The sequence below is a fragment of the Choristoneura fumiferana genome, chromosome 27 (assembly GCF_025370935.1).
Source record: "Choristoneura fumiferana chromosome 27, NRCan_CFum_1, whole genome shotgun sequence".
Lineage (NCBI taxonomy): Eukaryota > Metazoa > Arthropoda > Insecta > Lepidoptera > Tortricidae > Choristoneura > Choristoneura fumiferana.
In genome coordinates this window covers 3357944-3373760 of record NC_133498.1, presented here as the reverse complement: position 1 = coordinate 3373760, position 15817 = coordinate 3357944, and the positions used below count along the sequence as shown (strand labels likewise).

Below are 15817 nucleotides of genomic sequence, written 5' to 3'. Positions count from 1 at the left end.
TGGAAGCATACATATGTCCAGAATGTTCACGTTTAAAAGATTATATTAATTCTAAATTAAATTCAGAAGTAACAAAAAGCGTTTCAAATTAGGTAGGTAAGTAGGTACTAAGTACTAAACGTTAAATTTCGCTATCTAGGCAGGAAAAAATTCCCTTGAAAAATTCTCTGGTAGAGATCCCTTCAAGGATAAGTCCCCTTTATACGTAGCACTTTTTTTTAACATTTTTGTATTTCCTTTTTGTACAGAAAAGAGTTTATACAAACAAAACAATAACAATATTTTAGACTAACGCGGTCATTGCTCATTTTATTAATTAAATTAAATTGAGTCGTCTCGTGATCATGGCTCATGGCGCATGCAACTGTGCCGAAATATTGAGCTGCTCTAAAACAAGGTACACGGAATAAAGCCAGAATCTAATTCATAAAACGAGAAGTATTAAATTGGAAATGATGCAGTTTGTAGGCAGGTTTTTTATTTTTCTTACAAATTCGTTTATTTCTCTTCCTATTTTGAACTCATACGACATCTCTTGTTGAGTAGCGGCATAACATACCGTGACTGGTCGCTGAAATCATAGCTTCGGCCTCTCTTGGCTAGATGGCGCTGCTAGTTAAATTATAAATATGACAACTAATTATGTTGATTTTTTATTATAAATATCTAATAATATTTCAGAATATTTCCAAAAATAAAGTGACTATTACATATTAAATATTGAGACAATGTACTTCATTTTATCAAATTTTAATTAAAAAACTAAAATTAAACGTCAAGTCTGACTGAGTTGAGTGAGTAAGTGAAGTGAACAGTGTCAGTCAGTGAACCAGTGTCAACTGTCAAATTGACATCCACGTTCTTCGGCGTTTCCAATCCATCCGGCTTCGCGTTGTTTCTTGATTTGTTTTGGTTAGAAACTAAGATAAAATTGCTGTTTAGCATCAGATAACTAAATTACGATGTACCTCTGAAGCATTCTGACCAATTCATTTCAAGATGGAGCAAATATACGCACTTGGATCAATGTAATCGAATTTTGTGCAATACTGGTAAGTAATTATTATTGTGAATAAGTTTTAATAATTTAAGTTTTTATTGATAATTTTTATGATCGCTATCAAGTGAAAATTAAACCGCTTAAAGTATTTAACATTCAATACGTAACGCAACGAGTTTTAATTCATTTTTTAATTAGATTCTATTTTCTTTGATCATTTGCTTGGATTTCTGTTTCAATAAAGTTAACTGTCAAACTTAAATAATAAAATTGGATATTTACTTTCTTTTTAACCAACTACTAACAAGGAGGTTCTCAATGTGGTTCTATTTTTTAACCCCCACGTCAAAAAGAGGGATGTGATAAGTTTGACCTCTGTATGTCTTAAACGGGTGAACCGATTTGAAATCAGGTTTTCTAGCGATGGTTCTCAGACATGTTTTATCAAAATCGGTTCAGCTGTTTTTGAGATATTGAACTTTTAGGGTTCCATACTTGAAGGCCGTCAAATATTTGAAACATTATATTACTTAGCCTCTGCTGTTCATCTGTCCGTCTGTCTGTCACAGTGCTGTATCCCAATAACCATATACATTGAAAAGTGAAATGTGTATGTACAATATTTATTTTGAGTGTTTCTACAATAAATCCCACTAATATTATAAATGCGAAAGTTTGTAAGTCTGTTTGTTTTTTTGTTATCTCATCACATCATGACAAAACCACTCAACCGATTTAAATGAAATTTGGTTTACAGAAAGGAGTTCCGGGGAACGATATAGGATAGTTTTTATCCTGGAAAATTGCATAGTTCCCGCAGGATAGCGATAAACGAATTTTACACAGACGGAGTCATTTATCACATTGTCCCTCCTTTGTGCTTGCACTTTTGTGTTTTCAGCATGGAGAGTTAGACAGCCAGTGAAATTACTGGCAATTGAGGTATCCCATCTTAGGCTCTAGTTGGCAACGCATCTGCAATATCCCTGGTGTTGCAGATGTTTATGGGCGGTAGTGATCTCTTACCATCAGGAGACCCACTTGCTTGTTTGCCATCCAGTCGAATAAAAAAAAAAAGAGAATAATACAGCCAAACATTTAAACTTCCAGGTTTGAAGACTGGGCCGACTACTTAGAATTGGTAAACAACATTTCCAATCCATACTTGCTTCTGGAAGTGTTTTTCCCGCTGGTCTCCATCTTGGATTCTGTGTTTGCTGCGCAGCTCCTGCTCTGCCTCGGGTTTGGTGGATGGCTTAACACTGTTATGAAATGGTAATTGTTAATACGATTACTATTGTTACTGGTTAAAATTACCGACCAAAGTTACCGACTAAAGTTGACGGCCAAAGTTACCAATTAAAAGTGCCGACTAAAGGACTGTTATTATGACCTTTGTATAATATAAAAAATCGTCTTTGTTTAATTGCTGACTGACTTGGGGAAAAAAAATAGAACCCCAAAACTCTTTTTCTTGCGTCGCAATGTTTATTATCTTTAATCTGCGGTATTTTGTACAATATTTAAATATTGAACGCCGACAATATATACTCAGCGACACAAAATTTGGCCCACTCTCCATACAAAATTATTTATTACTGCATACATTTGAGTGAGGGCCATATTTTTTACCGCTCAGTATAGTTTTTTTTTGCTGAGGCTTTGAACACTATGTGATAATATCAACATCATGGGTGCTCAATTGTATTTCCAGGTGGATACTGGAAGACCGTCCATACTGGTGGGTGCGCGAGAGCACATTCTACTCGTCCCACCGTCCCAAGCTGCGGCAGACGCAGCAGACGTGCGAGCCCGGGCCCGGCTCGCCGTCCGGCCACAGCGCCGCCGCCGCCGCCTCCATCATACTGCTGCTCATGTGGGCCGCGCACGCTATGCAAGACCGGCAAGTGACCCACTACAATTAATTAAAGTTACCGACAAAAGGTGCCGACTGAAATTACCGACTAAAGCTCCATGCATAACTGACTAAAATGATTGACAAAAGTTACTGGCTAAAGGTGCGGACTAAAGTTATCGACTAAAAGTGCCGACTAAGATATCGAGTTTTGTTACTGATTAAAAGTGCCAACTAAAGTTCCGACTAAATTTTCCGACTAAAGTTCCTAGCTTAAATAACTGACTAAAATTATTGACTAAAGTTACTGACTAAAGTTACCGACTAAAGATATTCACTTTTGTTACTGAACTGACTGAAGTTTTCGACTAAAAGTGCCGACTGAAGTTGCCGACTAAAGTTCCTAGCTTAAATAACTGACTAAAATTATTGACTAATGTTACTGACTAAAGGTGCTGCCTAAAGTTACCGACTCAAGTTCCCAGCTTAAATAACTGACTAAAATTATTGACTAAAGTTACTGACTAAAGGTGCTGACTGAAGTAACCAACTAAAAGTGGTCGACTATTGTTACTAGCAAAAGTTACCGACTACAGCTAAAATTACGGACAACTACTCGTACCTAGATAACGCTAGGAGCTGCTTCATAAAATATATAGATAGATAGAAGAAGATAGAAGATTTATTTGCATAGAATAAGTAGTTACATCAACTGTCATTAGATGGTAATGAGACAAAAGGTTTCTTATCTTGACGACCGGATGGCTAAGTGGTTAGAGAACCTGACTACGAAGTTTGAGGTCCTGGGTTCGAATCCCGGCCGGGGCAGATATTTGTGTGAATAACACGAATGTTTGTTTTTTTTTTTTTTTTTTTTATTTGACTGGATGGCAAACGAGCAAATGGGTCTCCTGATGGTAAGAGATCACCACCGCCCATAAACATCTGCAACACCAGGGGTATTGCAGACGCGTTGTTCTCGGGTCTTGGATGTTTAATATGTATTTATCTATATAAGTATGTTTATCCGTTGCCTAGTATCCATAGTACAAGCTTTGCTTAGTTTGGGACTAGGTCAATTGGTGTCAAATGTCCCATGATATTTATATTTATATTTATTTATTTTATTTTATTTATCCTCCTTTTGTACAATTTTCTTATACTAGCATGCATAATGGTTTTTAAAGTCAACTTAGTTTTTTATTTAGTTATTTTTTTATTGTAATCTATTAATGTTTTCCAGCAAGTGCAACGTACGTTGGTGGAAGTACGTGCTGTACCCGCTGTGTGCCGGCATGATGGTGTCAGTGTTCGTAGCGAGACTGTTCGTCGCCGCGCACTTCCCGCACCAGTGCATGTTTGGCGCTCTAGTTGGTATGCTATGTTTATTATTTTAATTAAAAGGGGTCATACTTCTTTTGCAGACTTTTTAGGACTCCGGAGCCAAAATGGCAAAAACGGAACCCTTATAGTTTCGCCATGTCTGTCTGTCTGTCTGTCCGTCCGCGGCTTTGCTTAGATACTATCAATGCTAGAAAGCTGTAATTTTGCACAGATATATAAGTAAACTATGCCGACAAAATGGTACAGTTAAAAATTCATTTTTTTTTTCTCATCCAACCCTATAGTGTGGGGTATTGTTGGATAGGTATTTTAAAACCATTAGGGGTTTGCTACGACGATTTTTCGATTGAGTGATTAGCTTGCGAAATATTAAATTTTAAAGTGCAAATTTTCATTAAAATCGAGCGTCCCCCCTCCTCTAAAACCTAAACCGGTGGGTGGAAAAATTTGGAAACATTCAGGATGGTAGTAAGTATATCAAACCTTCAAGGAAAACTATAACGGCTAAGTTTTCTTGAGAATTACTAGTAGTTTATGAGTCTAGGGCAGCCTAGGGTATGAAATATACCTAAACTTGGAAGTTGTCGTATAAAATACGAAATCCTTAGAAAAATATTACTTATTTTTTTCTTAATGGCTACGGAACCCTATTTTGGGCGTGTCCGACACGCTTGGCCGGTTTTTTTTTAATATGAACACTAGTATTCGTTTTTTGGGTGGCGATGCAAATCTATATAAAAAACATCATTTCGAAATTTGAAGCAAATCGCTTGAATACATGCCGAAAAAAAATAATTTAAAAGAATCTAAAAAAAACATAAGTCTTATACTGTCACAAGTCAAGTAAGATGTTCATACTCAGCATAAATATTCTTCACTATAAGAGGTACTCACAAAAAAATTCAAGCCGATTTTCTATGGACACTCGTCATCTAGTGCCATCCACGAAGACGCGTGATTTTGTCAAAATTAGACATTAAATACATTGCTATAAGAACTACATCGTGAATGATTACCTATATGACCTTTCACGTTTTCTTTCTTTTTTTGATATAGGTGCCTTCCTCTCCCCCGCCCTCTGCATTTACGTGTCGGACCCGTTCATATGGCGCTACGGTGCGCACGCGACGCGAACAGTGACGCAAGCAAAATGGCGGCACTTGGAGGGCGTGGGCGCCGCCGCGGCGATATCCGTGCTTACGTACTACAGCCTCAAACTGTGCGGGCTGGATCCGCAGTGGACTGTTAAGTTGGTGAGTGAGCGAGCGGCTGGTGAGTGAGCGACTGGTGAGTGAGCGAGTGAGTGAGTGAGTGACTGGTGTGCGAGTGAGCGACCGGTGACTGAGTGAGCTGCAGGAACAACATTGCGACAACTTGCTGCAACATTGTATAGCCTGGATCTGCAGTGGACCACGAAACTGGTGAGCGAGCGAGTGAGCGACTGACGAGAGAGTGAGTGGCAACCTCAAACTGTATGGGCTGGATCCGCAGTGGACCATCAAGTTGGTGAGTGAGTGAGCGTGCAAAATGGCGGCATATAGAGGATGTGGGCGCCGCTGCGACAGTATCCATGCTCGATACTACCGCCTCAAACTGCGGGTTGGATTCGCAGTGGACCATCAAACTGGTGAGTGAGCGAGTGAGTGACTGGTGAGGGAGTGAGCTTCAGGATTCAAAATGTACCATCAAACATTTCCTCTTGTTTTTATGACCACTACTAAAGATAAGCACTCACTAAGTTTTTAATAACAAGAACTTTATATTTCTTTGTCCAGGCGTTGCGTTGGTGTGATCGTCCAGAGAACATCCATGTGACAGCCACGCCACTGTTTGCACTCGCTCAGAGCACGGCCACGCTGCTGGGCTGGGCGCTGAGTGTGACACCTGTCATCACCCGGTGAGTGCCCTGACTAATGAGCGACAGGTAGATAGAAGGAGAGAGGGGGGAGATGATAGAGAGACAATGACTTTATAATTGTCCAGGTGTTGCGTTGGTTTGAGCGTCCAGACAACATCCCGACTAATGAGAGAGAGGGAGGAAGGGGGTAGAGAGAAAGGGGGAGGGGTGGGGACAAGCGAGGGAGAGAGAGAGGGACTTATCAAGCGCTGCGTTGGTGAGATCGCCCAGAAAACATTTCTGTGACTGTTTAGGTAGAGTGTGACAGAGGGAGAGAGTGGGAGGCAGAGAGGGAGGGAAGGGGAGAGAAAGAGGGAGAGAGAGAGGAAGCAAGGGAGAAATTTAAGGAGGCAGAGAGAGAGCGGAGGGGAGGGCCAGGAGACAGAGAGAGGGAAGGCCCGGAGGTAGGCAGAGTGACAGAGGGAGGGAGAGAGAGAAATTGAGAGTGAGGGATAGGAAGAAAGAGGTAGGGGAGGGGGGAGAGAGATAGCAAGAGAGAGAGAGAAAGATAAAAAGGGGGAGAGAGAGAGAGAGTTTGTGGTTTTGTCTCACAAAATCTTTTTTTTTTTTTCAGATACCGCCATGACACGAAGAACCGTTCCCTCATCATATCCGCCTTCGCCACAGGCATAATAGTCTACATTATAAGCCAAATATCGCAGAGTGTCGACAAAGATAACCCGTACAAGTATTACTTGACGCATTTTGTCTTGAGCACGATAAAACCTGCGCTGTACCTTCGGCTAACACCAGCTATGGCCATGTGGCCTTATGGGAAAAACAAGGTTGAGTAAATTGAACCGGGGGAGGATATATTTAAGATGGCGTCAGCGGCATTATATAAGGGTCCACCAAAGACGCCGATGGGCGTCAACCGCACTGAATGGGTTAAATGTGATCTCTGCTAGCTAAAAACGATGAAAAATGGCGGTTAACTGATGGAATTAGATAAAAATATTTAAAAATAGAAAAATGTATAGAAATAAAAACTATATTAAATTATTAATACTTTAAAATAATAGAAAAGCAAAAATGTATAGTTTAAAAAAAGAACCAAGTAGTCTTTTGCTACTAATATTATAAATGCGAAAGTTTGTGTGTGTATGTGTGTGTATGTTTGTTACTCTTTCACGTAAGCGGCTGGATCAATAGGGATGAAATTTGGTATGTAGATAGCTGGACATCTGGAATAATGTATAGCCTACTTTGTATGCCGAAATTCCTACGGGATAGGGATAAAATCTCGAAATCTCATCCGCTGAGTATTAATGCAATGTCATTAAAGACCATGATGAATTTAAACAATTACTTTGCTCACCCACGACCTTACAATAGCTACGCTTATGCAAGAAATGTGTGTTCATGCAGTTCCTCCACCTCCACGCTCCCATCTATCATCTGTCTAACTTCTAGTAGCATGGGTGAACGGTTGTTTGGCTCTGAAGATGAGCTCTGGTTGAGTTCGAAACGCGTCAATGTAGTGTGGTGGTGGTGATAGTTGGGTTTGTGTGATTTGTGTGTGTTCTTACAGTGTGGAGGTGGAGGAACTGCATGAACACACATTTCTTGCATAAACGTAACTATATATCATAAGGTCGCGGGTGAGTAAAGTATTGTTTTAGTTCACTGATATGGACCTCCGCAAAGTAACGCCTGATTCAATAAATTAAAACAAAAAGTTGGAAACCCCTGACTTTGTCTGTCACTTCAAAGTTCAAAATCTCAAAAACGGCTGCACCGATTTTGATGAAACATGTCTAAGAACCATCGCTAGAAAACCTGCTTTCAAATAAAAAAAACGCATTCAAATCGGTCCAACCGCTTAAGAGCTACGGGACCACAGACAGACATAGCGATCAAACTTATAACGCCCCTCTTTTTGCGTCGGGGGTTAAAAAACCACAATGTAATTTTTGAGAATTCCCACGGGAATTTAATTAAATCGTAGAATTTCATTTAACTGCTGGATCTATAGCTATATAATAAGCTACTTATAGAAATATCAAACCCGTTTACGGGTATGTGTTGTGATTATCTTGTGATTTATTTATAATGCACATTTATGTATGTACCCAAAGATAATTAGCTAATTTCCATAGACTAGATATGACGCACGTGTTAGGTATTCTTCGGTGCGTAACGAAGGATATAACAACAATTGATATAATTTTCATTTGATATAATTCAATTTATCTTAAATACCAAACTTATTTCTATTGTTATTAATTCGGTTTGATGTTCTTTGGGTTAGGTTAGGTTTATTTTATAAAAAAGTTCAGCAAAGCTCCTATCCTTGGAAATTATAACAAATGTTCTTATATCCAGTGAAATTATATCCAATGTTGTTATACCGATTATTACACACAGTGGCGTAGCTATCGTATGGCCAGGTGGTGCAGTGCACTAGGGCCGCGGAGCTCAGGGGGGCCTGTAACCTAAGCTTTGTAAAAAGAGGAGCATAAAAGAAGAAAAAAACTTGTGAGCAGGCTCGAGCCATTTTTTCAAAATGTTTTTGAAGGCCAATATAAGTTCAAGCTACTTGGAATGAGGGGGATGAGGGCCCGATTCTTTCTCTATGCACCGGGGCCCTTGTTCGTAAAAAGCAAGTTCGTACAGCCCAGACCTGCACAAACCTGCGAAGCAATTCAATGGTGCGTGTGAAGTTCCCAATCCGCACTGGGCCCGCGTGGGAACAATGGCCCAAGCCCTCTTGTTCTGAGAGGAGGCCTGTGCCCAGCAGTGGGGCGTATATATGGGATGATTTTTTTTTTTTTTTTTTAAGAAAGCATTGTAAGCAGTGACGTTGGTAAAACTTGTGCATTAAGGCTTTTTCACACAAAAAAAACCTTTTTGTTTTCAATTTTAGTTTTCAAGAGCACAATCGATTCCGATAGTATAAAAAAAATTACCCAAACAAAAAAGTCAGTCTTGTGACGTTTTTTTTTCATACAATCGGTATGGGCGTCACAAAACTGACTCTAAAATTTGTATGAAAAAATTAAGTTCATTTAGAAAGAAAAGGTTTTTTTTTGTCGAAAATACAAACTGAGACATGGATGCACAGAAAAACCAGAAAAAGAGACCAGCACTGGGAATCGAACCCAGGTCCTCAGTAATCCGTGCTGCGTGCTATAAATAACCCCTACACCACTGCTGGACAGGAATCTAAACACGAATTTTTCCTATGCATACATATCTCAGGTTGCTTATTTCTACTATGCTACTTAAGCAGCAGCACTAGCGACATCTATGTTTTCGTCGACAGACGTCACACTCTTTCGGAACCAACCGCTCACCCAGACAAGAGATGTCGCTACTAAGCAATCAAATTATGATTGGTTTTTGGAGTCTTTTTGTATTTTTTATTTCAACTCCAAATTTGTTACTTTTACGGGTATCCCGTGAAACCATATCGAAAATACAAAAAAAAAAACAAATTTGGAGTTGAAATAAAAAATACAAAAATACTCCAAAAAACCAATCATAGGTTTTTTTTGGAAATCTCAATTTATGAGATCTGCGTCTGTCTAGTATACGTAGTAGAAAATTGAGTATTTTCGTAGTATACTTATTCCGTTGCTTAGCAACTAAAATACTGGCTGTGACAGTCGAACCATTTTGGTTCCTGACGCATAGAACGTTCTCACAATAAATGACACAATGAAGTTCCCTTGTCAAGCAATGCAACTATGACGTTTTTACGAAAAGGTTCCACAGTGGGCCACGGTTCAGTTGGTTCGATACTACAATCACGAAGGCTTGGAAAGCTCGCCGAGCTTCCGCTGGAGCTGTGCTGAGCTGAGGATAGGTAAATGAAGCGTTTCTATTGGTAGTGTAAGTTTTCGGTTACAAAATACGTGTCGATCGCGTTCGCGTTAATATCTCAATTTGTATGGAAACACGAACAGCGCCTCTAGCGGAACGTTTGCGATGTTCGTGTTTACATTGAGATTTTAACGCGAACGCGATTGAGACGTATTTTGTAACCGAAAAATTACACTAAGGGTACTGATAGAAGCTATTTATTGTGTCGTTTGCCCGAATTTTGTATGCAATAATGTAACCATTTCCAAAATTGTCATTTGTTATAATATGGTTCATTTCAAACAGTATTTTTCAGAATGATTAAGCCAACCTACGTAAGCTACCTAATTCTGTGCAACTTCAATCCTAAGGTTATTTGGGACCCGTAATACGACATTGACGTGACGTCACTGCAGCGGCGATTCTGAGGGCGTACTTCGAAATTCGAAGATCGAAGTTCGTATCGTACCGTCCCACTCACTCGTATTAAATAGTACAAGTGTCAGAGGCACGGAAACGACACGAACTTCCAATTTCGTATTAGCACCGCTGATTTTGACGCCAAAGTCTACCTCTGGTATTTCACAAACTGTAATTCTATGCAAATTCTGTGATATTTGTTGTTAAACAAATTTATTTATCATGCACCAATTTTTCTAAATAAATTAAAATGAAAAAAACTGATTTCGGTTTTATTATAGAAAAAGTACATTACAGTCGAATTCCTATAGGTACTTCTGAGCAAAAATTTTATCAAAAATATGTGAACAAAACTATAGTTAAGACGTAGAAGGTGTTCAAATATTTTTGATTGATTGAAAAAGTAGTCTTAAATCATGTGCACTTTGGTGCACAGTGCACACTGCCAATTTGAGGGTTAGCAAACTTTTAAGATTTTAAATTTTTAAGGTTTTAAGTTCATTTTGAAACACTTTTAGTGACTGGATTGACTTGAAATTTAGTAGGTATACCTTACCGAACAAGTTGGATGACAATGCAAGTACCTACAGACAGCAAATAAGCTTATATTAAAAACTAGCTATTGCCTGCGGCTTCGCCCCCGTTGTAATTTTTATAAATTTTCTTCGATAAAAACCTTCTCCTGACAATAACGAACACAACAAAAAAAGAATTAGTGAAATCGGTCCAGCCGTTCCCGAGTTTTGCGCTTAGCAACACAATTTACGATTCATTTTTATTTATATAGATAGATAGATAGATGTTATTTTCACTTTTTACGCTCGTTAACTTCGTGTTTATGCTGGATCTAGGCGACATAAAATGACTTTTTTTGCTCTAGTTTCATCCCAGCCTATATACGTCCCACTGCTGGGCACAGGCCTCCTCTCAGAACAAGAGGGCTTGGGCCATAGTTCCCACCGGCTCGCACCTCTGAGTTTTTCCAAATTCATGTGCGGAATTACATTTGAAATTTACAACGAGCTTTGCGGTGGAGGAAAACATCGTGAGGAAACCTGCGAAGCGATTCAATGGTGCGTGCGAAGTTCCAAATCCGCACTGGGCTCTAGTACATAAAGTAAAATCTTCGTCTGAGACCAAGCCAATCAGGCTTATGGTGACACGGCAGGACTCCAAAAAGGTACGGTACGGTAGGGTTGACGATAACTATTGATAAGAGCAAATTAACAGGCACTTCAATTTTATCAATGTTTATGTCCGAATAATCCAATATCAATGGTAGGTAGGTCTACATCTAAATGCGTAATAGTTTGGTAAAATATACGGGGACCCGTATAAAAATGACACATCCTCCTACTAATATTATAAATGCAAAAGTTTGTGTGTGTATGTGTGTGTGTATGTTTGTTACTCCTTCACAATAAAACGGCTGAACGGATTTGGATGAAATTGGGGTATGTAGGTAGCTGGACATCTGTAATAACACCTAGGCTACTTTTGATGCCGTCCCGTCTATGCGAACAAAACGGATAGGGACAAAATCTCGAAATAACAACCTCCTACAATAGAGTTTTAAAATACAAAACAATTGTCTCAAGTTTGTGCAGGGTTTTCTGTGTGATAATTTGGAACGATGATAGCTAATGTAATTTCGCACATTAATTTTGAAAAACTCCGAGATGGGTATTTGTAGACCACGACAGGGCTGCTGGCCGCATAGTGACGTCGTAACCGGGTGCTTAAGCTATAGTATAGGTCATCAGTAAAAGTTTTCCAAAGTCAAATTGCGGATCTCTACATGCTTTTTTAATAACGATTCCCATTTCGTATTATTTCGTACTGTAGTTACGACGCTTACTAACTTGAGATTTTTTTTCTTTAATTTGTGTTGAATAATCTGGGAAGTATGGTTTTCTTTGAGAAGAGCAACGCCGGGCAAATTAACAGTTTTTCGCACAACGATTTAATACATTACGTAAGTACCTTTGTTCGTGCTGTATAATAACCTTCCTGACGAGTTGAAGGTGTTGCATGGTAGATTATTTAAGGGTAGGCTGACTGAGTGGCTACATGACCACTGCTTCTATAATGTTAGGGATTTTTTGAATTTTAAATTATAATCATTGTAATTTTAAATTTGCATGTTGATTTTGTACATCGACTGAATACTGTTCCTGATGATATCTACTTGTAAGACCTTATGCAACGTATTCCAGCAAATAAATATATTTCATTTCATTTCATTTCGTTATTTTTTGAGGAAATGTGGCCCAGGCCAGGTACTGTGAAGTGCAAAATTCAAACTTCGTTTCTTGCCGTCCCGCTGCCGCTTGTTTTATTTAACACGAGAATGAGAGGGACGGTGATACAAACTTCGATTTTTGAATTTCATAAGTAGCCCCATTGCCTTTACGATACCCACGAGAGAAGAGGGAGTGACGGGTGCATCCTATTCTAAAACCGTAAAATCGTGTTTCTCGAGCGTAGCTTGTGCAAGTATATTTCTTTGGTCTTCTATGTAGCCTAAATGGCTGGACGGTTATTATTTTTTTTTTATTCGACTGGATGGAAAACGAGCGAGTGGGTCTCCTGATGGTAAGAGATCACTACCGCCCGTAAACATCTGCAACACCAGGGGTATTGCGGATTCGTTGCCAACCTAGAGGCCTAAGATGGGATACCTCAAGTGCCAGTAACTTCACCGGCTGTCTTACTCTCCACGCCGAAACACAACAGTGCAAGCACTGCTGCTTCACGGCAGGATTAGCGAGCAAGATGGTGGTAGCAATCCGGGCGGACCTTGCACAAGGTCCTACCACCTGCAAATATACGGATAACATACGGAGGAGCTGCGTGAACACACATTTGTTGTATAAACGTAGCTATCGTAAGGTCGCGGGTGAGCAAAGCAACTGTTTTTAGTTCTTTTTTTAATCAGTTCCGACAATTAGTATTTTTAAATGTTTTTTTTTTCGGTACTCAATTTGTTTGTTGCTTATATAGGTAGAGTCTCTGCTGAAAGAGTCCAGTGAACAGCAGTCTCCTGAAGGTAACTACACATGGCTCAAGTCCAGGCACATACACCATGACTTCTCCGAGGACGTAGAGGCCTTGAAACCTCTAGTACTGAAGGTATTTAATAAATAATAAATAAATATCATGGGACACTTGACTTGGGTTGCCAACTAATACTGTTAAAACAGTATTAAGTATACTGTTTTTCACTACATTATACTTTTTACTGTTGAACTAAAATAAAGTATACAAAATACTGTTTTCACTTCTAATGCTCGTTAAGTTCAAGTTAAGTTCGTATTTATGCTGGATCTAGGCGACATAAAATGACTATTTATGCTCTAGTGCATAAAGTAAAATCTTTGTCTAAGACCAAGGCGATTACAAGAATTGCTCGTTTAAAGGTATTAATATACATATAGATAAGATAGGTACTCGCTACTCATTCATACATATAGGTACTAAATACAATAGGTAGGTACACCTACACATGGTGTCTATTCCTTTGCTGTGGGATTAGATTATAGCGAAAAAACCAGCTAAGCGTGTCGGACACGCCCGAAATAGGGTGTCGTAGCCATTACGAAAAAATTAAGTAATATTTTTCTAAGGATTTCGGCATAGTTTACATATATATCCGTGCAAAATTACAGCTTTCTAGCATTGATAGTCCCTGAGCAAAGCCGCGGATGGACGGACAGACAGACATGGCGAAACTATAAGGGTTCCGTTTTTGCCATTTTGGCTCCGGAACTCTAAAAAGGATGTCATAATAAATAAAACTGTTTAATAATAGTAGATTATTATCGTAGTCTGGAAGTAGGCAATTGTTGGCTGAGTATGAGAATTAAACGGACGAGCCTTCGAGTCCGTTTAACTAATACGAAGCCAGTAGGTAATTGCTATTCCAGCCGAGACTAATATAAAGCGTTTCTCAAGAATGGTGAAGGAAAAAAACTAAATTAGAATAAACCTTTTCTCAACAAAATATATCATGACATTTAACTTTATTTTTCATGCTTTCCCGCCTTTTTTTCATTAAAAAAAAACAGCAGGTGAATTTTTTCACCGAAAACACCACAACCTGTTTCAGATCCAATAAGAAAAGTCTGGAGTTCCAACAAAATAACTGATAGCAGCCATTTGTTTGAGTTAGCTGTATAGAGTTAGCCTACGACTTGTGCCAACATTTCCATGGCCTTTTTCACTTTTTAAAAAGTTTGAGACTCGACAATAATAAATTATTGTCGAGCTAGCGTGCCTACAACCTTATTAACTTTTTAATTTCTCGCTGACCATAAACTATGCACTTAGCCTTCTGATATGTAAAAAGAATAATGTAGAGTTTTACGGAAATTTCAATTGCTTCCAGATGACGTCAGAGAACTGCGCTGCCATTGCAGTCAAGCTAGACAACTTAACGGAGACAAACGTCACCACAGCTGTCATACTGACCAACTTCAAGCGGCTACTGCTAGAACAGCACAGCATGCAGCTGATAGAGGATAATGTGAAGAGAGCGAAAGAGACAAAGCATGCTCGTAAACGGAACCGAGTGCACCCAGAGTTAGGCGCCGGGAGGCAGCCGGTTGTTTCGTTTATTTTAGATTAAGTTTTTTGGGAATAAGTCTTTTTTTTCGTAAGTGTACAATATGATAGGTATTCAAGCCTCAGAGACACTCAAAGAGCCAGAAACTATTTCTTCATTTTAAGTTAATTATAATCTATCGTTATTCTAATATCGTTATTTAAATGCCACTAAACGAATGACGGTTTTACATTTTAGTTTGAAATTTACTACCAAATTACTTTTTTTTAACTTTTCTAATTTTTTATTCACAACACAAGATACAATAATATGATAGGAAACAGAAATTACTTGTATTTACTTCGAAGCAAAACAGTAAATTTTTGCTTGATATATGTAAACCCAAAACCTTTGTGTTTTAAAGCCCAAAATATTAACTCGAAAACTAATCAGTAACCACATACAGGGCCGGATATAGGGGAGGGCAAGCGGGGCTATACAGGCCTCCACTCCCCCTAAAAGAGGGCCCCATAATAGAGACTTCAGGATTTTTATTTTTTCTAATTCCGACGAGTAAACAATAGTATCAAAACAAACAACTATTCATCTAGGCATATTTCGCCACTCCTTGGTTGTCCCAAGGCCTCCAGAGCTCTAAATCTGGCCCTGACCACATTATAATAAATTGTGTCTTACCATGGGTCTTACTGAGAAATGATGTTAACAACAAGTCTACAACGAGTTCAAGGAGTAAATAAACGAGTTGAACCCTCAATTACCAAGTTAGGTAAATCATTACATTTTTAACATTTACAACGTTCGTCGGCTAATTAAGTTTTAATCTTCGGTAAAGGTTCGGTAAAATATCGGTTCAACTTCCCAATATGGCGCGCTTATGATTGTGTTTCTTATACGACACACGCCTACTGTTTTACTTGTAAATTAAATAATGAT

The 15817-nt window shown here is 38.9% G+C and overlaps 2 protein-coding genes across 2 annotated transcripts; both read left to right on the top strand.

The window, feature by feature from the left end:
• Positions 1-852: 852 nt before the first annotated feature.
• On the top strand, positions 853-7356 carry LOC141443507 (glucose-6-phosphatase catalytic subunit 1-like). The gene is given in 7 exon segments (XM_074108824.1): positions 853-1052; positions 2111-2275; positions 2715-2903; positions 4099-4229; positions 5256-5452; positions 5975-6096; positions 6671-7356. Coding segments are annotated over 7 exon segments (1077 nt in total). The 5' UTR covers positions 853-999; the 3' UTR covers positions 6891-7356.
• A 4738-nt stretch (positions 7357-12094) lies between these two features.
• LOC141443560 (uncharacterized) lies at positions 12095-15172 on the top strand. The gene is made up of 3 exons (XM_074108865.1): positions 12095-12295; positions 13324-13452; positions 14708-15172. Exons 1-3 carry the CDS (start codon positions 12227-12229, stop codon positions 14945-14947), a joined length of 438 nt encoding a protein of 145 aa, XP_073964966.1. The 5' UTR covers positions 12095-12226; the 3' UTR covers positions 14948-15172.
• Positions 15173-15817: the final 645 nt, after the last annotated feature.